The following is a 14,837-nucleotide window of genomic DNA, read 5'->3' on the forward strand; positions in this document are numbered from 1 at the left end:
GTACAAATGAAAATTATATTGAAGCTGATATTTCTGTTATTTTTATATGTTAGCATATTAACTTCAGGCCTTTCCTAAGTTACTGAATAAAGCATGCTAACAAATACTATAATAAAGTATTAGCATTTTGTAGTTGTAAAGAAACCCCATATAACATTAACTAGAACATCTTAATCATTAACTATACAGTTCAATGGTGTTAAGTATGTATAGCAAAACTCTAGAACTTTTGCATCTTACAACACTGAAACTATATACACTAAACACTAATTCAGTAATATATTTTTAATCAATGTGTTTCTTTAGTTCATTGGCATCTTTGCTCTTTATATATGAACTATATGTAGAATTATTCATAATTTTATTTGTTCATACCTGTATCTTGAGAATTCAGATTATTATATTTGAGGTGCCATTTATAATTAAATCAGAGCATTATAATGAATGTTTCTTATAGATGAAGTAAATGGAAAATAAAAATGTATTCCCTCAGAATTTCTAGAGGGAATTTAGAACAATTTTTTTAAGATTAATTTTTTTTAAAGAGAAGTCACATGCATGTGTGTATCCATGCAGTTGGGAGGAGGGGCAGAGGGAGAGGGATAGAGAGAATTTCAAGCAGACTCTGTGCTGAGCACCGAGCCAGACACAGGGCTTGATCTCACCACTCTGAGATCATGACCGGAGTCAAAATCAAGAGTCAGACACTTCACTGAGCAGCCCCAGGTGCCCCTAGATTAATTCTTAAAGTTAAGTAAGAGCCTACAAACTTTGTTCTTTCCTTTCAATGTTCTGTTGGTTGTTCTGGGTCTTTCGCCTCTTCATATAAAATTCAGAATAATTTTGTTGATATCTGCAAAGTAACTTGCTATTTTGATTGAGATTGTATTGAATTTCTAGATCGTATTGGGAAAAATTGGCATCTTAGTGACAGTGAGTCTTCTATCCATGAATATGAAATATCTCTCTGTTTCTTTAGATATTCTTTGATTTCTTAGAGTTTTGTAGGCCCTTTAGATCTTTACTTTTGAGAGGGAGAGGAGGGGGACAGAGGGAGAGAGAGAATCTTAAACTCCACACCCAGTGCCTATCTTGATGTCGGCTTGATCTCATGACCCTGAGATCATGACCTGAGCCAGTATCAAGAATTGGACGCTTAGGGATGCCTGGGTGGCTCAGTGGTTGAGTGTCTGCCTTTGGCTCAGGGCATGATGCCAGAGTCCCGGGATGGAGTCCGGCATCAGGCCTCCTGCATGGAGCTGCTTCTCCCTCTGCCTATGCATATCTCTGCCCCTTTCTCTGTGTCTCTCATGAATAAATAAATAAAATCTTCAGAAAAAAAATTGGATGCTTAACTGGCTGAACCAACCAGGCACCCCAGATCTTGTATATTTTAAAATATTAATACCTAAATATTTCAGGGTGGGGGATTTTTTGATATTTATCTTGGTTGGTGCTTCATAGGCTTCTTGAATCTTTGGTTTGTTTGCTGTTATTATTTGTTCAAAATTCTCAGCCATTATCCTATATTTTATCTGTTTCTTTCTCTGTTCATTTGGTATTCCCATTATATGTATGGGAAATTGTAGTTTTCCCACAATTCTTTGATATTCTGTTCCAATTTTTTTCATCCTTTATTCTCTTTGCTTTTTAATTTGGGAAATTCCCACTGACATATATTTAAGCTCAGTGATTTTTTTCCCTCAGATGTGTTCTGTCTGCTGATGAGCCTATGGAGGACATATTTCATTCCTGTTGGTGTTTTTGATTTCCAACATTCTCTTTGGAGTCAGAGTTTCCATCTCTTTGCTCTTTCATGTTATCTACTTTATTCATAAGAGCCATTTACATAATAATCATGATTATTTTCAGTTCCCTGATAATAACAAAATCTGTACATTAGATCTGAGTTTGATTCTGATGCTTTCTTTGTCTCTTCAGACTGTGTTTTTATTGTCTTTTAGCAATTTTTTTGTTGAAATGGTCTGGTGGTGAGGTGGTGGAAATGGGGGAGGAAGTGTTCTATAATTTTGTGATTAAATATTAGTTCTTTTTAGTGAGCTTAAATTCCAGGGTTTTGACCTTCAGAAGTGTTTCTTGGCCTTTATTTTGTTCTTCATGGATGAGTGAGGAAGGCTAGTAGCAATTGGAGTTGTCTAATTGCCCGTTTCTTAGGTCAGACAAGACTGGTTTATATGGACTTGGACCCTTGGAGAGTAGATGTTTGTTTTGGAGGATGCCCTAGGTGCACTTAAGAATTGTTATGCTTCCTCTATCTGAAACACAAAAGGATGTTTCTTTGATCTTCATTATGGAAATCTGATGGTATGGCCTGATTCTGAAAATGTGGCAGTCTTCCTAAGACTGACACCCAAGGAGTTTTTTAATCACTCAGTGGTAGTTCATATTCATTGTGACACCAATTAGTCAATTGCTATTTAAGCATTCCTACCAGTTATTGGCCCTAGAAGCATCTGCTTCAGGAAAGGTGGTCTCAACTGTGATTGTTGTTTAGTTTTCAGGGTGATGATTTATCCTCTGACCTAAATTTTGTGAAAAGTCATTGATTTTCAATTTGTTCAGCCTTTTTCTTGTGAGGATTAAAGTGATGACTTCCAAGCTCTTTACTCAGATATTTTTTAATCAATATTTTTATGTAAAAACATGCTGAATTGAAATATAATTGCAAAACCTCATTTGGTTAATACTCAAATTGATTTAGTTAAAACTCAAATTGAATTTATTTGGAACTTAAATTACATTAAAAACCTCTGATTAAAAAAGAAAAATATGGTGGCTTAGCTAATAACTAGACAAACGTAACAAGAACTGTTTCCGAAACTCTCCTAGATTTCAAATCAGTAGGTCTAGAGCCTAGCATTTTTATTTCACAGTCTCTTTGGGAATTACTTGTTGAAACTGTTTTCAAGGAGAAAAATGACCAAACCTCTACCACTACAATGCTAGTTACATTTGCAGTCCTGCATTGTACAGTTGCAGCTGTACAACCCTGAGAGAGGATGTCAGAGTTAACGTTTGAGAATATTTTTACTTTGGAATAAAGAGGTTCTGGGCTTGGAAATTCTTGAGAGAGAATGGGAGAAGTTCTTATGCTTTATTGAAACCAAGACATGTTGAACCTAATACCATAATTTAAAACATTATTAGCTGGGTATAATGGTTATTTATGTATTTCTCATGGTTTACGACAGTTTTGACCTTCATACATTCTCTTGTAGCCCAGTTATTTCTATTTACATAGTTGGAAAATTTTACTTTACATAATTTGGAAAAAAGAATTCTAGAGTGATTTCTCTGAGAAACCTATAAAATATGCCTTTGTCATGGATATAAGTGGTTTTTGAAAAGTATGAATAGTTTTCATCTTTCGAATTTCTAAATGTAATCTGTAGTTGCTTTAAAGTTCAACCAAGGATTCTTAAGAGTTCAGCTTTTCCTGAAGTGGATAATAAAACTTTAAGAGAAATATGTTATGGAAAAAAAAAAAAGAAATGTGTTATGAATGATTGGGTATTTTGTTAATAATTCTTAAAAGTTTTATTTTATTCAAATCATTCTATTGAGTTTAGACTGTAATTATTACAAATATATGTTTGAACAATTCTTTTTGCTTACATGCCTAAAAGAATCTTGCTGTATTCTGAGTTTCACATTTTGCAGTATTACAAAGCAGCGAGTCTTTTGCCCTTGTACTTGGAACAGTTATTTACATTAATGGATTGATAGTTTCTTCTACAGTCACTAGCTTTGTGGAAAAAGGCCAAGAGTCCCTATTTGAGGTCTGTGGAAACTGTCATTATAGACCTAGCTGAAATTATCAGAATAGTAAAGATTGTCAGAAAATTAATTCTTAATAGAATGCTGATCTTGCTCTTAGGTTAGGTTTTTTTTTTTTAATTTTACTTATTTATTCATAGAGACCCACACACACACACACACACACAGAGAGAGAGAGAGAGAGAGAGAGAGAGAGAGAGGCAGAGACACAGGCAGAGGGAGAAGCAGGCTCCATACAAGGAGCCTGACGTGGGACTCGATCCTCAGTCTCCAGGATCACGCCCTGGGCTGAAGGCGGTGCTAAACCGCTGAGCCACCCAGGCTGCCCCGGTTATAAAGTTTTTATTCAAAAGAATTTTGAATACCTATGAGTTAATTGGTTTGTTATTAGAGAATAATATGGCCTAGCATTAGAATTTTAGTATTGCCTAGAATTTACAATATATATGAGTCATAAAATCATTGAAAATGCGTGTCATGTTTGTGTACCTTTTCTTTTTTGTTAGATTCTTTTTTTTTTTTAATTTTATTTATTTATTCATGAGAGACACAGAGAGAGAGGCAGAGGGACAGAGGTAAAGGGAGAAGCAGGCTTCCTGCGGGAAGCCTGATGTGGGACTCAACCTCGGGATCCCAGGATCACACCCTGGGCTGAAGGCAGGCTCTCAATTGCTGAGCCACCCCAGGCGTCCCTTTTTATTAGTTTCTTTCACTTCAGTCATTGTACAAATATGAAAGCCCTAAGTAAGTCAGTTAAACATTCTTACAAATTCTTAAGAATACTTTATAAGGGGCGCATGAGTGGCTCAGGTGGTTATCTGACTTCAGGTCATGATATCAGGGTCTTGGGATCCGGCTCCGTGCTAAGCTCCACACTTAACAGGAAATCTGCTTCTCCCTTGCCTCCTGCTTCCCCCTCAAATAAATAAATAAAACTTAAAGTACTTTATAAACTTTTAAATTTTTATTAAGAAGTTTGTCAGAAGTACTTTTTTTAAGAAGTACTTTAATATATATGTTTATTTTCATTATGTATAGATTATTTGTGAATTCACGTACTTGCTGAAATTTATTTATAGCCTCATATTATACTCACAGTGCTTTTATGATCAGTTGTAACATGTGCAAACCTTAGCTGTGATGTAGCTAAGCAAAGTCATTGATTTTCAATTTGTTCAGCCTTTTTCTTGTGAGGATTAAAGTGATGACTTCCAAGCTCTTTACAAGTCAGCTGGAATTGGATGTTCAGTGAAAAATTTGAGTACCATGATAACATTCCTTGATGAGGTTGAAAAAGACAGTGATTTGCCTTTTTGTTTCAGCTCTTATTCTGTAAACACATACCCTACTTGACATCTTTTTAGAGGCAGGGTTTTGTGGTTTGTCTTTTTTTTTTTCATTTTGTGCTTTTTGTTAGTGATTTTGCTGTCAAAAATCACCCCCAGTGCACACCTGGGTGGCTCAGTGGTTGTCTATCTTTGGCTTGGGTTGTGGTCTCAGTGTCCTGGAATCAAGTCCTATATCAGGCTGCCCACGGGGGGCCTACTTCTCCTACTGCCTGTGTCTGCCTCTCTTTCTGTGGCTCTCATGAATAAATGAGTAAAGGCTTTTTTAAAAACATAAGTAAAAATAAAAGAATCCCCAGTGATTTGGCAGTATACTGCTGAAATGCTGTAATATTCCTACTAAGTACAAGCAAGCCATAATGTGCCCTCAGAGAAATTACATGTAAGGTTCATGCAGGCACGAGTCATAGTGCTATTGGCTATGAATTCAGTGTTAATGAATCAGTAGTGTAGTAAATAAGGTGTCTTTAAACAGAAACTCACATAAAACAAGGTTATGTATTGAAAGGCTGACAAAAATGTTGATGAGAGACTCACAGGAACCTAACCATATGTTAGGAACCCTAGGAACCCTAGGAACAGTGATTCAGTGTTTGCTAATTCTTTGTTTGCATCAGCTTTGTAGAACCTTACTGTAAATAATGAGAATCTGTCATACTTAATTTTTAAATTATTATTAAAAATTAGCAATTGGATCATTTTTAAAGTATGTGATTATCTGAGACCAGATGAATAAATGAGTTTGGGGTAGTTGAGAGGAGGAAGGAAATGATTCACATGCATGCAGAAACCATGAAACCTAGAGCAACAGGAAGCATGTTTAATTAGGAGCCATCTGGCAAAGATGAGGTTCTTGGACTCTAACTTCATGCATATCAAAGAAAACTAAATCAGGTCCACTGTTCTCTTCCAACTAAAGGAATCTTTCATTCTTTAGGGTCAGTCAGGAACAATAAAGGGTCAGATGACTAAAAATTCATACTTACCATGAATTAGGGAATAATCATTAGGGGAGAAGAGAGCCCTGTTAGTTCTATATTGCTAATGGCAACGTAAAATTGCATATGATGAGAAGCATTATTGTATAATGAATTTCTTTACCTTCTTTGCATTTGATACACTCTGAGGTCATATACATAGCCTTAGACACCAAAACTCTAAAGCTAATGTCTTCAGTGGATCATTATACTAATGATAGTGAATTGTCTCTGACCCATGACACATGAACTTGTAGTAGTCACAAATATACTTAAGAAATTCATGAAAAACTAATTGATCAGCTCATTCATTCATGTATATGGCGTTTCTTTTAATCCGAAAAGTACATTTACATACATGGTTAAGAAACAAAACATGCCAAGAAATCTAATAACGAAAAAGAAATGAACTCCATCCTATCACTGTCGTCCCTGTTCTTATTTCCCAAGAATATTGTTTTAACTCTTGCCTATTTCTTTTGTTATGTATCTGCACATTATTAAGCAGTATACTTAATGCAGCTATTTCTTGATTTATCAATTTTGGGCATATTTATCTCCTGCCTTGAGTTTATACCTGCCCATTGGTCCTTGAACTTTAGTATAGCTCTAGCACTAGCTTGTCTTTCAGTTCTGGTAAATTTTCTGCTTTCTCTGGTTCTCTGTTTTTCTCTGTCTTCTCTCTCTTGAATTCTTTTTGTTAGTAACTGGCATTTCTTGATTGATCTTTTATGTCTCTTTCATGTTTCCCTTTTCCTGAATGTATTATTTACTATTTTCTCTGGAGTCATTTTGTATATTTGTGTGTTTCTGTTTTTCTCTTTGTGTGCCTCTGTCCTTGAAGGCTTTTCCTCTATATCAGTATTATGGGTTGCCTATCCATAGTTGAGGGCAAAGCACTAAAATACAGGTTGGGAGTTCCGTGCATAATTAGGCACAAACTGGAGAACTTCACTTAGTGCTTAGAACTCACTTAGATCTTCACTTTCCGAAAATGAAGGACAGTGTTTCTCAATCTGTTTTCATTATCACTTCTTGAAAGGGCATATTTAAGACATTTTTTTTCCTCCTCATTGCTGTCCCTTCTTCCCATAACATTTTAAAGCCACAACATTTATTGTATATGTTTATGTATTGTGAAATATTCAAATACCAGAAAAGGTTTGGGCAATGTTACTTCTTTGGACTAGTCAGTACTACATCTGCTCTTCTGTCTATAGTCATTCTTTGGGAAAATAGGGTATAGAAGAGGGTCACCAACCATTTACAGATCTTGAATTAGTCTCCCAGTTTATAGTCCTGTTTAACTACTGCCCTCGACTTTTCCAGGCCCTTGTGAGTCCTGGGCCTCTTCTTCAGATTAGCTCCTTTATGTACATGTCCCCTACCTTGAACACTATAAACCCATATGTTTATCTACCTTACCACTTCACTTAACATTCCTCTCTATGCTTTGGGTTGCAGAATTTTATTAAGTCTATAATTTAAATTTTAAGTAAGATTACTCTCCATTTTTATTTGTTATAGTAATTTGTTTTCAAATCCTTCGCCGATGTTCATTTGAAACATCAGAACTGAAAGGTATAACACTGGTGCTTGCTTTTCCATCTTATCTGGACATGTTTAATAGGCTTTAGCATTTAGCATTTTCACATATTCCTAGTTGATATTCAGATCACATCTTCCTCTGTAAATTCCTTTACCTCTTTCCATTTATTTTAAATAAATTTAAATACAATTTCCATTTTTATTTTAAAGTTCTCAACTGTGATATTATGTCCTACCAAGAACTTTTTAATGTCATCTGTGTTTGTCACTTTTCTCCCTTATATTGTGTTCATACTGGGTCAAGGTTCAATAAAACTTGTACAGGCAAGAGAATTCTTTGCCTTTTTTGGATTCTAGGTGTTAGAGAATTATGCTGAAGTAGGTATTAGAGCTTGCAGAGATCTCAAAGAACTTCTAGAGCTATACTTTCTAATATAGTAGCCATTGGCCACATGTGGGTACTTAGTTTAAATAAAAATAAATAAAATTTAAAATTGAATTCATCAGTCAAACAGACCACATTTCATGTTCATAGATGGCTAGGGGATGCCATCTTGGATAGTGTAGATAGAGAGTATTCCCATCTTTGCCAGAAGTTTTGTCATATAGCACTGTTCTAGAGAGTAGAAAGTACAGCACCATTCTGTATCTTCCAAAAGATCAGCTAGTTTCTTAAGCCTCAACTTTGTAGGAGTTGCTTAATCTAGTGAGTGTATAGGACTTGGCTGAATAGATATTAATGTAGAAGGAAAATGATTGATATCTTAAAGATATCCTTGAAGCCTTAAGGAGAGAATGCAAGTCATGGGACTAGCTATTGTCTAAGTAAATGCAAGAGACAGCCAGGAAATCATCATCATAATTGTGCAATAATGCTCTCTTGTGTTGATTCAAGGAAAAATTTCAGGAGGTTGAAAGTCATAAAATACAGTATGCAGATTTAGTATCCTCATCATCCTTTAGAACTTTACTAAAGAGTCTCAACATAGTCAACAAAATGATGCTGATAAACTATTGTTTTGAGTGAGAATATGGATAAGCTTATTATCTAATTCAGAATATTTTTCTTTTCTAGGTTGTTGATAATTTGCATTATATTTAAGTATGTCATACCTTAGAAATGTAGAGCAGGAAAGGCTTTAGAAATTATCCAGTTCTATGCTTTCATTTTACAGGTGGAGGAAACTGATGCTTAAAATAGGGAAGTGGGCAGCCCGGGTGGCTCAGCAGTTTAGCACCGCCTTCAGCCCAGGGTGTGATCCTGGAGACCCCGGATCAAGTCCCACAACAGGCTCCCTGCATGGAGCCTGCTTCTCCCTCTGCCTGTATCTATGCCTCTCTCTCTGTGTGTGTCTCTCATGAATAAATAAAATTTTTAAAAAATAAAAATAAAAAATAAAATAGGGAGGTAATTTACCGCAGGGCACACAATCTTTGAGAGTAGAGCCAGCACCAGAAGCAACATATTTTGAGTTCATGTGCAAGACTATTTCCTGTGGTACTATGCTGGTGACAAAGAAGGAATGACTTGATTCAGTGTGTCCTTTTGAAAGCTTGAATAATCTATCTGTGAGGCCCAAGCTGGTAACATAAAATTTAAGAGTATGTAATTCTGGGAACTATGAATTTAATGATGTGTTTTCCTCTTTTTAGAACAACAATTTGTAATCTTTACACAATGCCACGAATTGGAGAGCCTGTCTGGCTTACAATGATGTCGGGGACTCCAGAAAAGAACCAGCTTTGTCATCGTTTCATGAAGGAGTTCACTTTTCTAATGGAAAATGCTTCCAAAAATCAGTATGGCTTTCTCTCTCTTTATATCTTAGATATATTATTATTTATTATAACTTGATATCTAGATTGTGATCAAACCCAATTATAAAAGCTAAATAATCAACTGTTTTCTTTGGAATTATTTTATATTATTAATAACCAAAACAGAATTCTGAAGGATGTTTAAGAGAAAGGACATGGAAGAAGGCCACAGAAAATAGTAAAATGAATGAAATGAATGAAAAACAGCCAAAAGGTCTTTATGTGTTAAGTTAAAATTCCTGACAACTTATAGAACTCTCTTAGCCTTCCCATTTTTTGAATTGTTTCTACTTACACAGTTTCATTCTATAGAAAATGAGTAAAAAAAAAAAAAAAGTGCTAGGATTTCAATGATACATATTTAATGTGATATTTTATCATACTGTTACTTGTAACCATTTATAAAATTCCTAGAATCTAGATGAGTAATTTAGATGTTTTCTTCTTTTTGATGGTAGACAACGCTTGCTAAATACTTTCCTTCAATTTCCCATTCAGTAATTTGGAAATGTATAGACCTATTGGTTGACTCATTAATTTTTCAGATTAAACACTGAAAAGAAACCAGTTTTTCAAGTAAAATGTTATTTTTGTTTTGTAATTATGATCAGATATAGCTCTGTGTGAATACTATTTTTATTTTAAAGATTCCTTTTTAACTCTCACCCAACTGCAAACTTCATTCTCATCCAGCTGATATGCCTGTCTTTTATTCTTTCCTTTCATTTCCTTTTTTAATGCTCTTTGGCCACATGAGAGTATGTACTCTCTTTGCTCTATTCTGTTGCTGCATTTTACATTAGGTTTAATGAAGACAGACTAGAATCTGATAGGATGTGTTTTGTTTTCAGATTCCTGCCAGCACTCATTACTGCAGTTCTGACCAATCATCTTGCCTGGGTTCCAACGGTCATGCCAAATGGACAGCCACCTATAAAAATATTTTTAGAAAAGCATTCCTCTCAGAGTGTGGACATGTTAGCAAAAACTCATCCGTATAACCCACTTTGGGCACAACTAGGTATGTAGTCTGAAAACCCTTACATTATGCATGGCACTTAGACTTTTCTATAACTATGTGGATTATTTTATAGCAAAAACATAAATAAAATGTTTTCTTTTGCCTCCTCCATTTTTTAAAAAGATTTTATTTATTAATGAGAGACACAGAGAAAGGCAGAGACATAGGCAGAGGGAGAAGCAGGCTCCCCGCTGGGAGCCTGATGTAGGACTCGATTCCAGGACCCCAGGATCACATCCTGAGCCAAAGGCAGACCAGTGAGCCATCCAGGTGCCCCTTTCTCCATTCTAAAGCACTTCTTCTTTCCTTGTCCTTTTCATGTCTGCTGAATTGTAAAATCTCCATCTTAAGTCTAATACCAATTTCTTATAGCTACAGAACTTGAATTAGAGCAAGAGAAGCAGGATCATGACTGGTTTTCTTATAACATCAGTCTTCAGGGTGTTTTATGTTATGTACTTTGCCTATAAAGAATGAATCAAAGTTACCTATGATAGCTAGAATAAATTTGGTTAACTGAGAAGCAGTCATTGAGGTTTCTGTGTACCACTTCTATTTGCTGAGTAATTTTGGAAAATGTTTCCCTAGTGTGAGACCCCATTAAATAAATGGGTAACTAAGGAGAGAGGGGTAGTTTATAAGTTGACAATCATTAAGAAGGCATTATAGCATGGTACTTAAAAGTTTAGGATGTAGGTCAGGCAGACCACATATGGGTCACAGTCTGTTTATAAATTAGGGATAATTGTATATATAGTACATACCTCATAAAGTTGTGACAGTTAAATGAGAAAATACTTGTAAAGTGTTTAGAACAGTGTCTGGTAAATGTGACTGCTATTATTCCTACTCTTACTCTATTGCTGTTAGGTCATGGAGGAGGAGTCCAAAGAGAACATTTTAATGACTTGATAGAAACTCCCCTTAGGTTGTGCTGATGAGTGAGCTTGCCAGGCAGGTTGTCATGTAGCTTATTCACGTAACTTCCCTCCCTTTTTCTTTCTCTGCTCTCTCCATCCTTCCTTTACTTTCTGCTACTTAATCGAGGAGTAACTGACACATAGCAAACACATATACAAAGTATACAATTTTGTAAGTATTAATATTTATGTCAAAACATAAATACCTCTGAAACCATCACCAAAATCAAGGTGGTAAACATTCTTATCAGTTCCAAAAGTTTCCTCATGCCCTTCTATAATCCCTCCTTCCTGTTCTCCTCACTCTGCCTGTTCATGTTCCACTGCTCCCACATACACAGCCAGCCACTGGGTGGCTCAGTAGGTTAAGTGTCTGCCTTTGGCTCAGGTCATGATCTTGGAGTCCTGGGATTGAGCCTCTTGTTGGGCTCCCTGCTTAGCACAGAATCTGCTTTTCCCTCTCCCTTGGCCCCTGCCTTCCTGCTCATATGCGTCTGTGCATGCTCTCTCTCTCTCTCTCTCAAATAAATAAAAATCTTTAAAAAAAGGTAGTTTATTACTGATGGTAATAAATACGAGGACAATAATGATAATTCAAAAAGGAACTGTAAGAGAAATGGTAAAATTAATGAAATTTCAGTTAGGGAAGCTTACTTTTGCCCAAGGGAGGATGCTTAAGTCAGAAGACTTGGACTGACAGAGAATCAGAGGAGAAGGCAAGTATGTAGCATGAGGAAAGGTGCCTGGGTGTTAAAAGTGCTGAGTAGATTCAGTGTTCCAGTTTAAGTAGTCTGCTTTATGTGGGACTTTTTGCAAATAATGGTGAAAAAGTGTAATTATAAGAAGATAAACCTGGAAAAATAAAGTGGAACCAGTCAGGAAAGACTCACTTGCCATGCCAAAGCAGTTCAGTTTATTTGTTAATTCATGAGAACCTTAGCAGTAGTTTTGAACAGTGGCATGATAGCAATAGAGCCATTGTATTAATCAGAGAAGAATTGTCATAATACTGTTTATAGCATATATTTACCTGAGATCTTTTTATATGTTTGTTCCTTTAAAAAGTGTAGGAGTTATGCTTTAAAGTATGTATACAGACAATTTAACTAAAAATTAGATTTAAATTAATGATGTATTCTCTATTTTAAGAGTACTTTGGCACCTATTTCTTCATCTGATTTAAGCTATAGCGTAAATACAGAAATTACATTGATAACTCTTAGGTCTCCCCCCACCCCCTTCTTTTGTAATGGCTGTTTGTACCTGGTGTGGATACAGAAGTGAAAATGAATCATGTGGCTGAATGTGTTGCCCTTTCTCTTCCTCTTAGGATAGATCTCACTCTTCCTTTCCTTTGTGGTTTTTTATAAGTACGCAGTCCTTTAGGAAATAGAAGGGGACATGGACTTTTAAAAACATGGGAGCTAGTTTGGGGTCCTGGGTAGAGCAACAACAGTTAAACTTTAGGGATGTGATTCACATCAAGAAAGGTTAGGTGTGTGATGTGACTACTCCAGTTGTGCTCCATTCTACCATAACCCCCTTTTCTCCTTGCCCCCCAGTAGATATTATGCTTTCTCTTCTCTGCATAGAATCCTTCTGAGCATAATCCTTTAGATAGTACTTTTCTGCCAAGTGAAGTGCTCTGCATGAGGCCTGGCACAGAGAATGTTCTTGGTCAATGTGACTTTCACAATTGACTCTTCGGTTGAGATTTCAGAACCACAGGAGCTGTTTAAAGAGGAAACTAGAAAGTCCCTCTATACACTTTTCCCTTTGGTTAACACCATTTATCTGATCTTATCCTCCTGAATTGTCCTCATCTTATCCTCCTGAATTATCACCTATTAAAGAACTAAGAGTAAAACCTGAACTAGCAATCTTGCTATAAGAGTAGGTATCTGATCATTGAAATAGCCTGCTTGGCTACATGAGGAGAGGATGTGTCCATTTACTGTTTTTCCATTGCAGGGGACTTGTATGGCGCTATTGGTTCTCCTGTACGATTAGCGAGGACTGTGGTGGTTGGCAAACGACAAGACATGGTCCAGAGGCTGCTTTATTTTCTTACTTATTTTATAAGATGCTCTGAACTTCAAGAAACCCATCTTTTAGAAAATGGAGAAGATGAAGCCATCGTTATGCCAGGCACAGTAATTACTACAACTTTAGAGAAAGGTGAAATAGAAGAATCTGAGTATGTGCTTATCACAATGCATAGAAACAAAAGCAGTTTGCTTTTTAAAGACCCAGAAGAAACAAGGACTCCTAACTGTAACTGTAAATATTGCAGTCGTCCACTCCTTGGGCAAAATATAGAGAATGTTTCACAACAAGAGAGAGAAGATATTCAAAACAGCTCTAAGGAGCTGCTAGGAATTTCAGATGAGTGTCAAATGCTTTCTCCCTCTGACTGCCAAGATGAAAATGCTGTTGATGTTAAACAGTTCAGAGATAAATTAAGAACTTGCCTTGACACTAAGTTAGAGACAGTTGTTTGCACAGGATCTGCTCCAGTAGACAAATGTGCCTTGTCAAAATCAGGCTTAGAGCCAGCAGAGGAAACATGGCATAGTGAGGAATTGCTGAGTTCAGGTAATCACACAGGCAAAGTGTTGAGATCCACAGGAATGGTTGTGGAAAAAAAACCTCCAGATAAGCTTGTGACTGCTGCGTTTTCTTGTGAAGCATCACAGACAAAGGTTACCTTCCTGATTGGAGATTCTATGTCACCTGACTCAGATACTGAACTCAGGAGTCAGGCTGTGGTGGATCAGATTACCAGGCACCACACCAAACCACTGAAGGAAGGAGGGGCTAATGATCAGCAGCATCAAGAAACTAAACAAACAACTGTGAAGGACCAATCCGGAGAGTCTGATATACCACACATGGTTTCTGGAGAGACCTGTGAACTTCCCTGTTGGAATCATTCAGATCCAGAAAGCATGAGCTTATTTGATGAATATTTTAATGATGATTCAATTGAAACCAGGACTATTGATGATATTATTGCAGTTAAAACAAGTACAGACATTAAGGAACACTGCTGTATGTTAGAATTTTCAAAAGGATTGTGTACAAAAAATAGCCAACAGAACAGTGAATTTTGTAAATGTGTAGAAAAAGTTCACCAGGATTCATGTAAAACCTGCTTTCCTCAGCAGGACCAAAGAGATACACTCTCCATTCTTGTCCCCCATGGGGATAAAGAGAGTTCAGAGAAAAAAATTGCTGTAGGAACTGAATGGGACATTCCAAGAAATGAAAGTTCAGATAGTGCCCTTGGGGATAGTGAAAGTGAAGATACAGGTCATGATATGACTAGACAAGTAAGCAGTTACTATGGAGGAGAGCAAGAAGATTGGGCAGAAGAGGATGAGATACCTTTTCCTGGGTAAGTAGAAGT

At 36.3% G+C, this 14,837-nt stretch overlaps 1 protein-coding gene across 6 annotated transcripts in view; it reads left to right on the plus strand.

Moving 5' to 3' along the window:
- FNIP1 (folliculin interacting protein 1) overlaps nucleotides 1–14,837 on the plus strand; it is a 155,719-nt gene that overhangs the window by 119,849 nt on the left and 21,033 nt on the right. For all 6 annotated transcript variants that reach the window (XM_041762090.1, XM_041762092.1, XM_041762093.1 and 3 more), the window contains 3 exons: nucleotides 9,323–9,469; nucleotides 10,339–10,508; nucleotides 13,400–14,825. In XM_041762090.1, coding sequence (XP_041618024.1) covers nucleotides 9,323–9,469; nucleotides 10,339–10,508; nucleotides 13,400–14,825 — 1,743 coding nt within the window. The remainder of the gene's footprint in view (nucleotides 1–9,322; nucleotides 9,470–10,338; nucleotides 10,509–13,399; nucleotides 14,826–14,837) is intronic.

The sequence above is a fragment of the Vulpes lagopus genome, chromosome 7, assembly GCF_018345385.1.
Source record: "Vulpes lagopus strain Blue_001 chromosome 7, ASM1834538v1, whole genome shotgun sequence".
NCBI lineage: Eukaryota > Metazoa > Chordata > Mammalia > Carnivora > Canidae > Vulpes > Vulpes lagopus.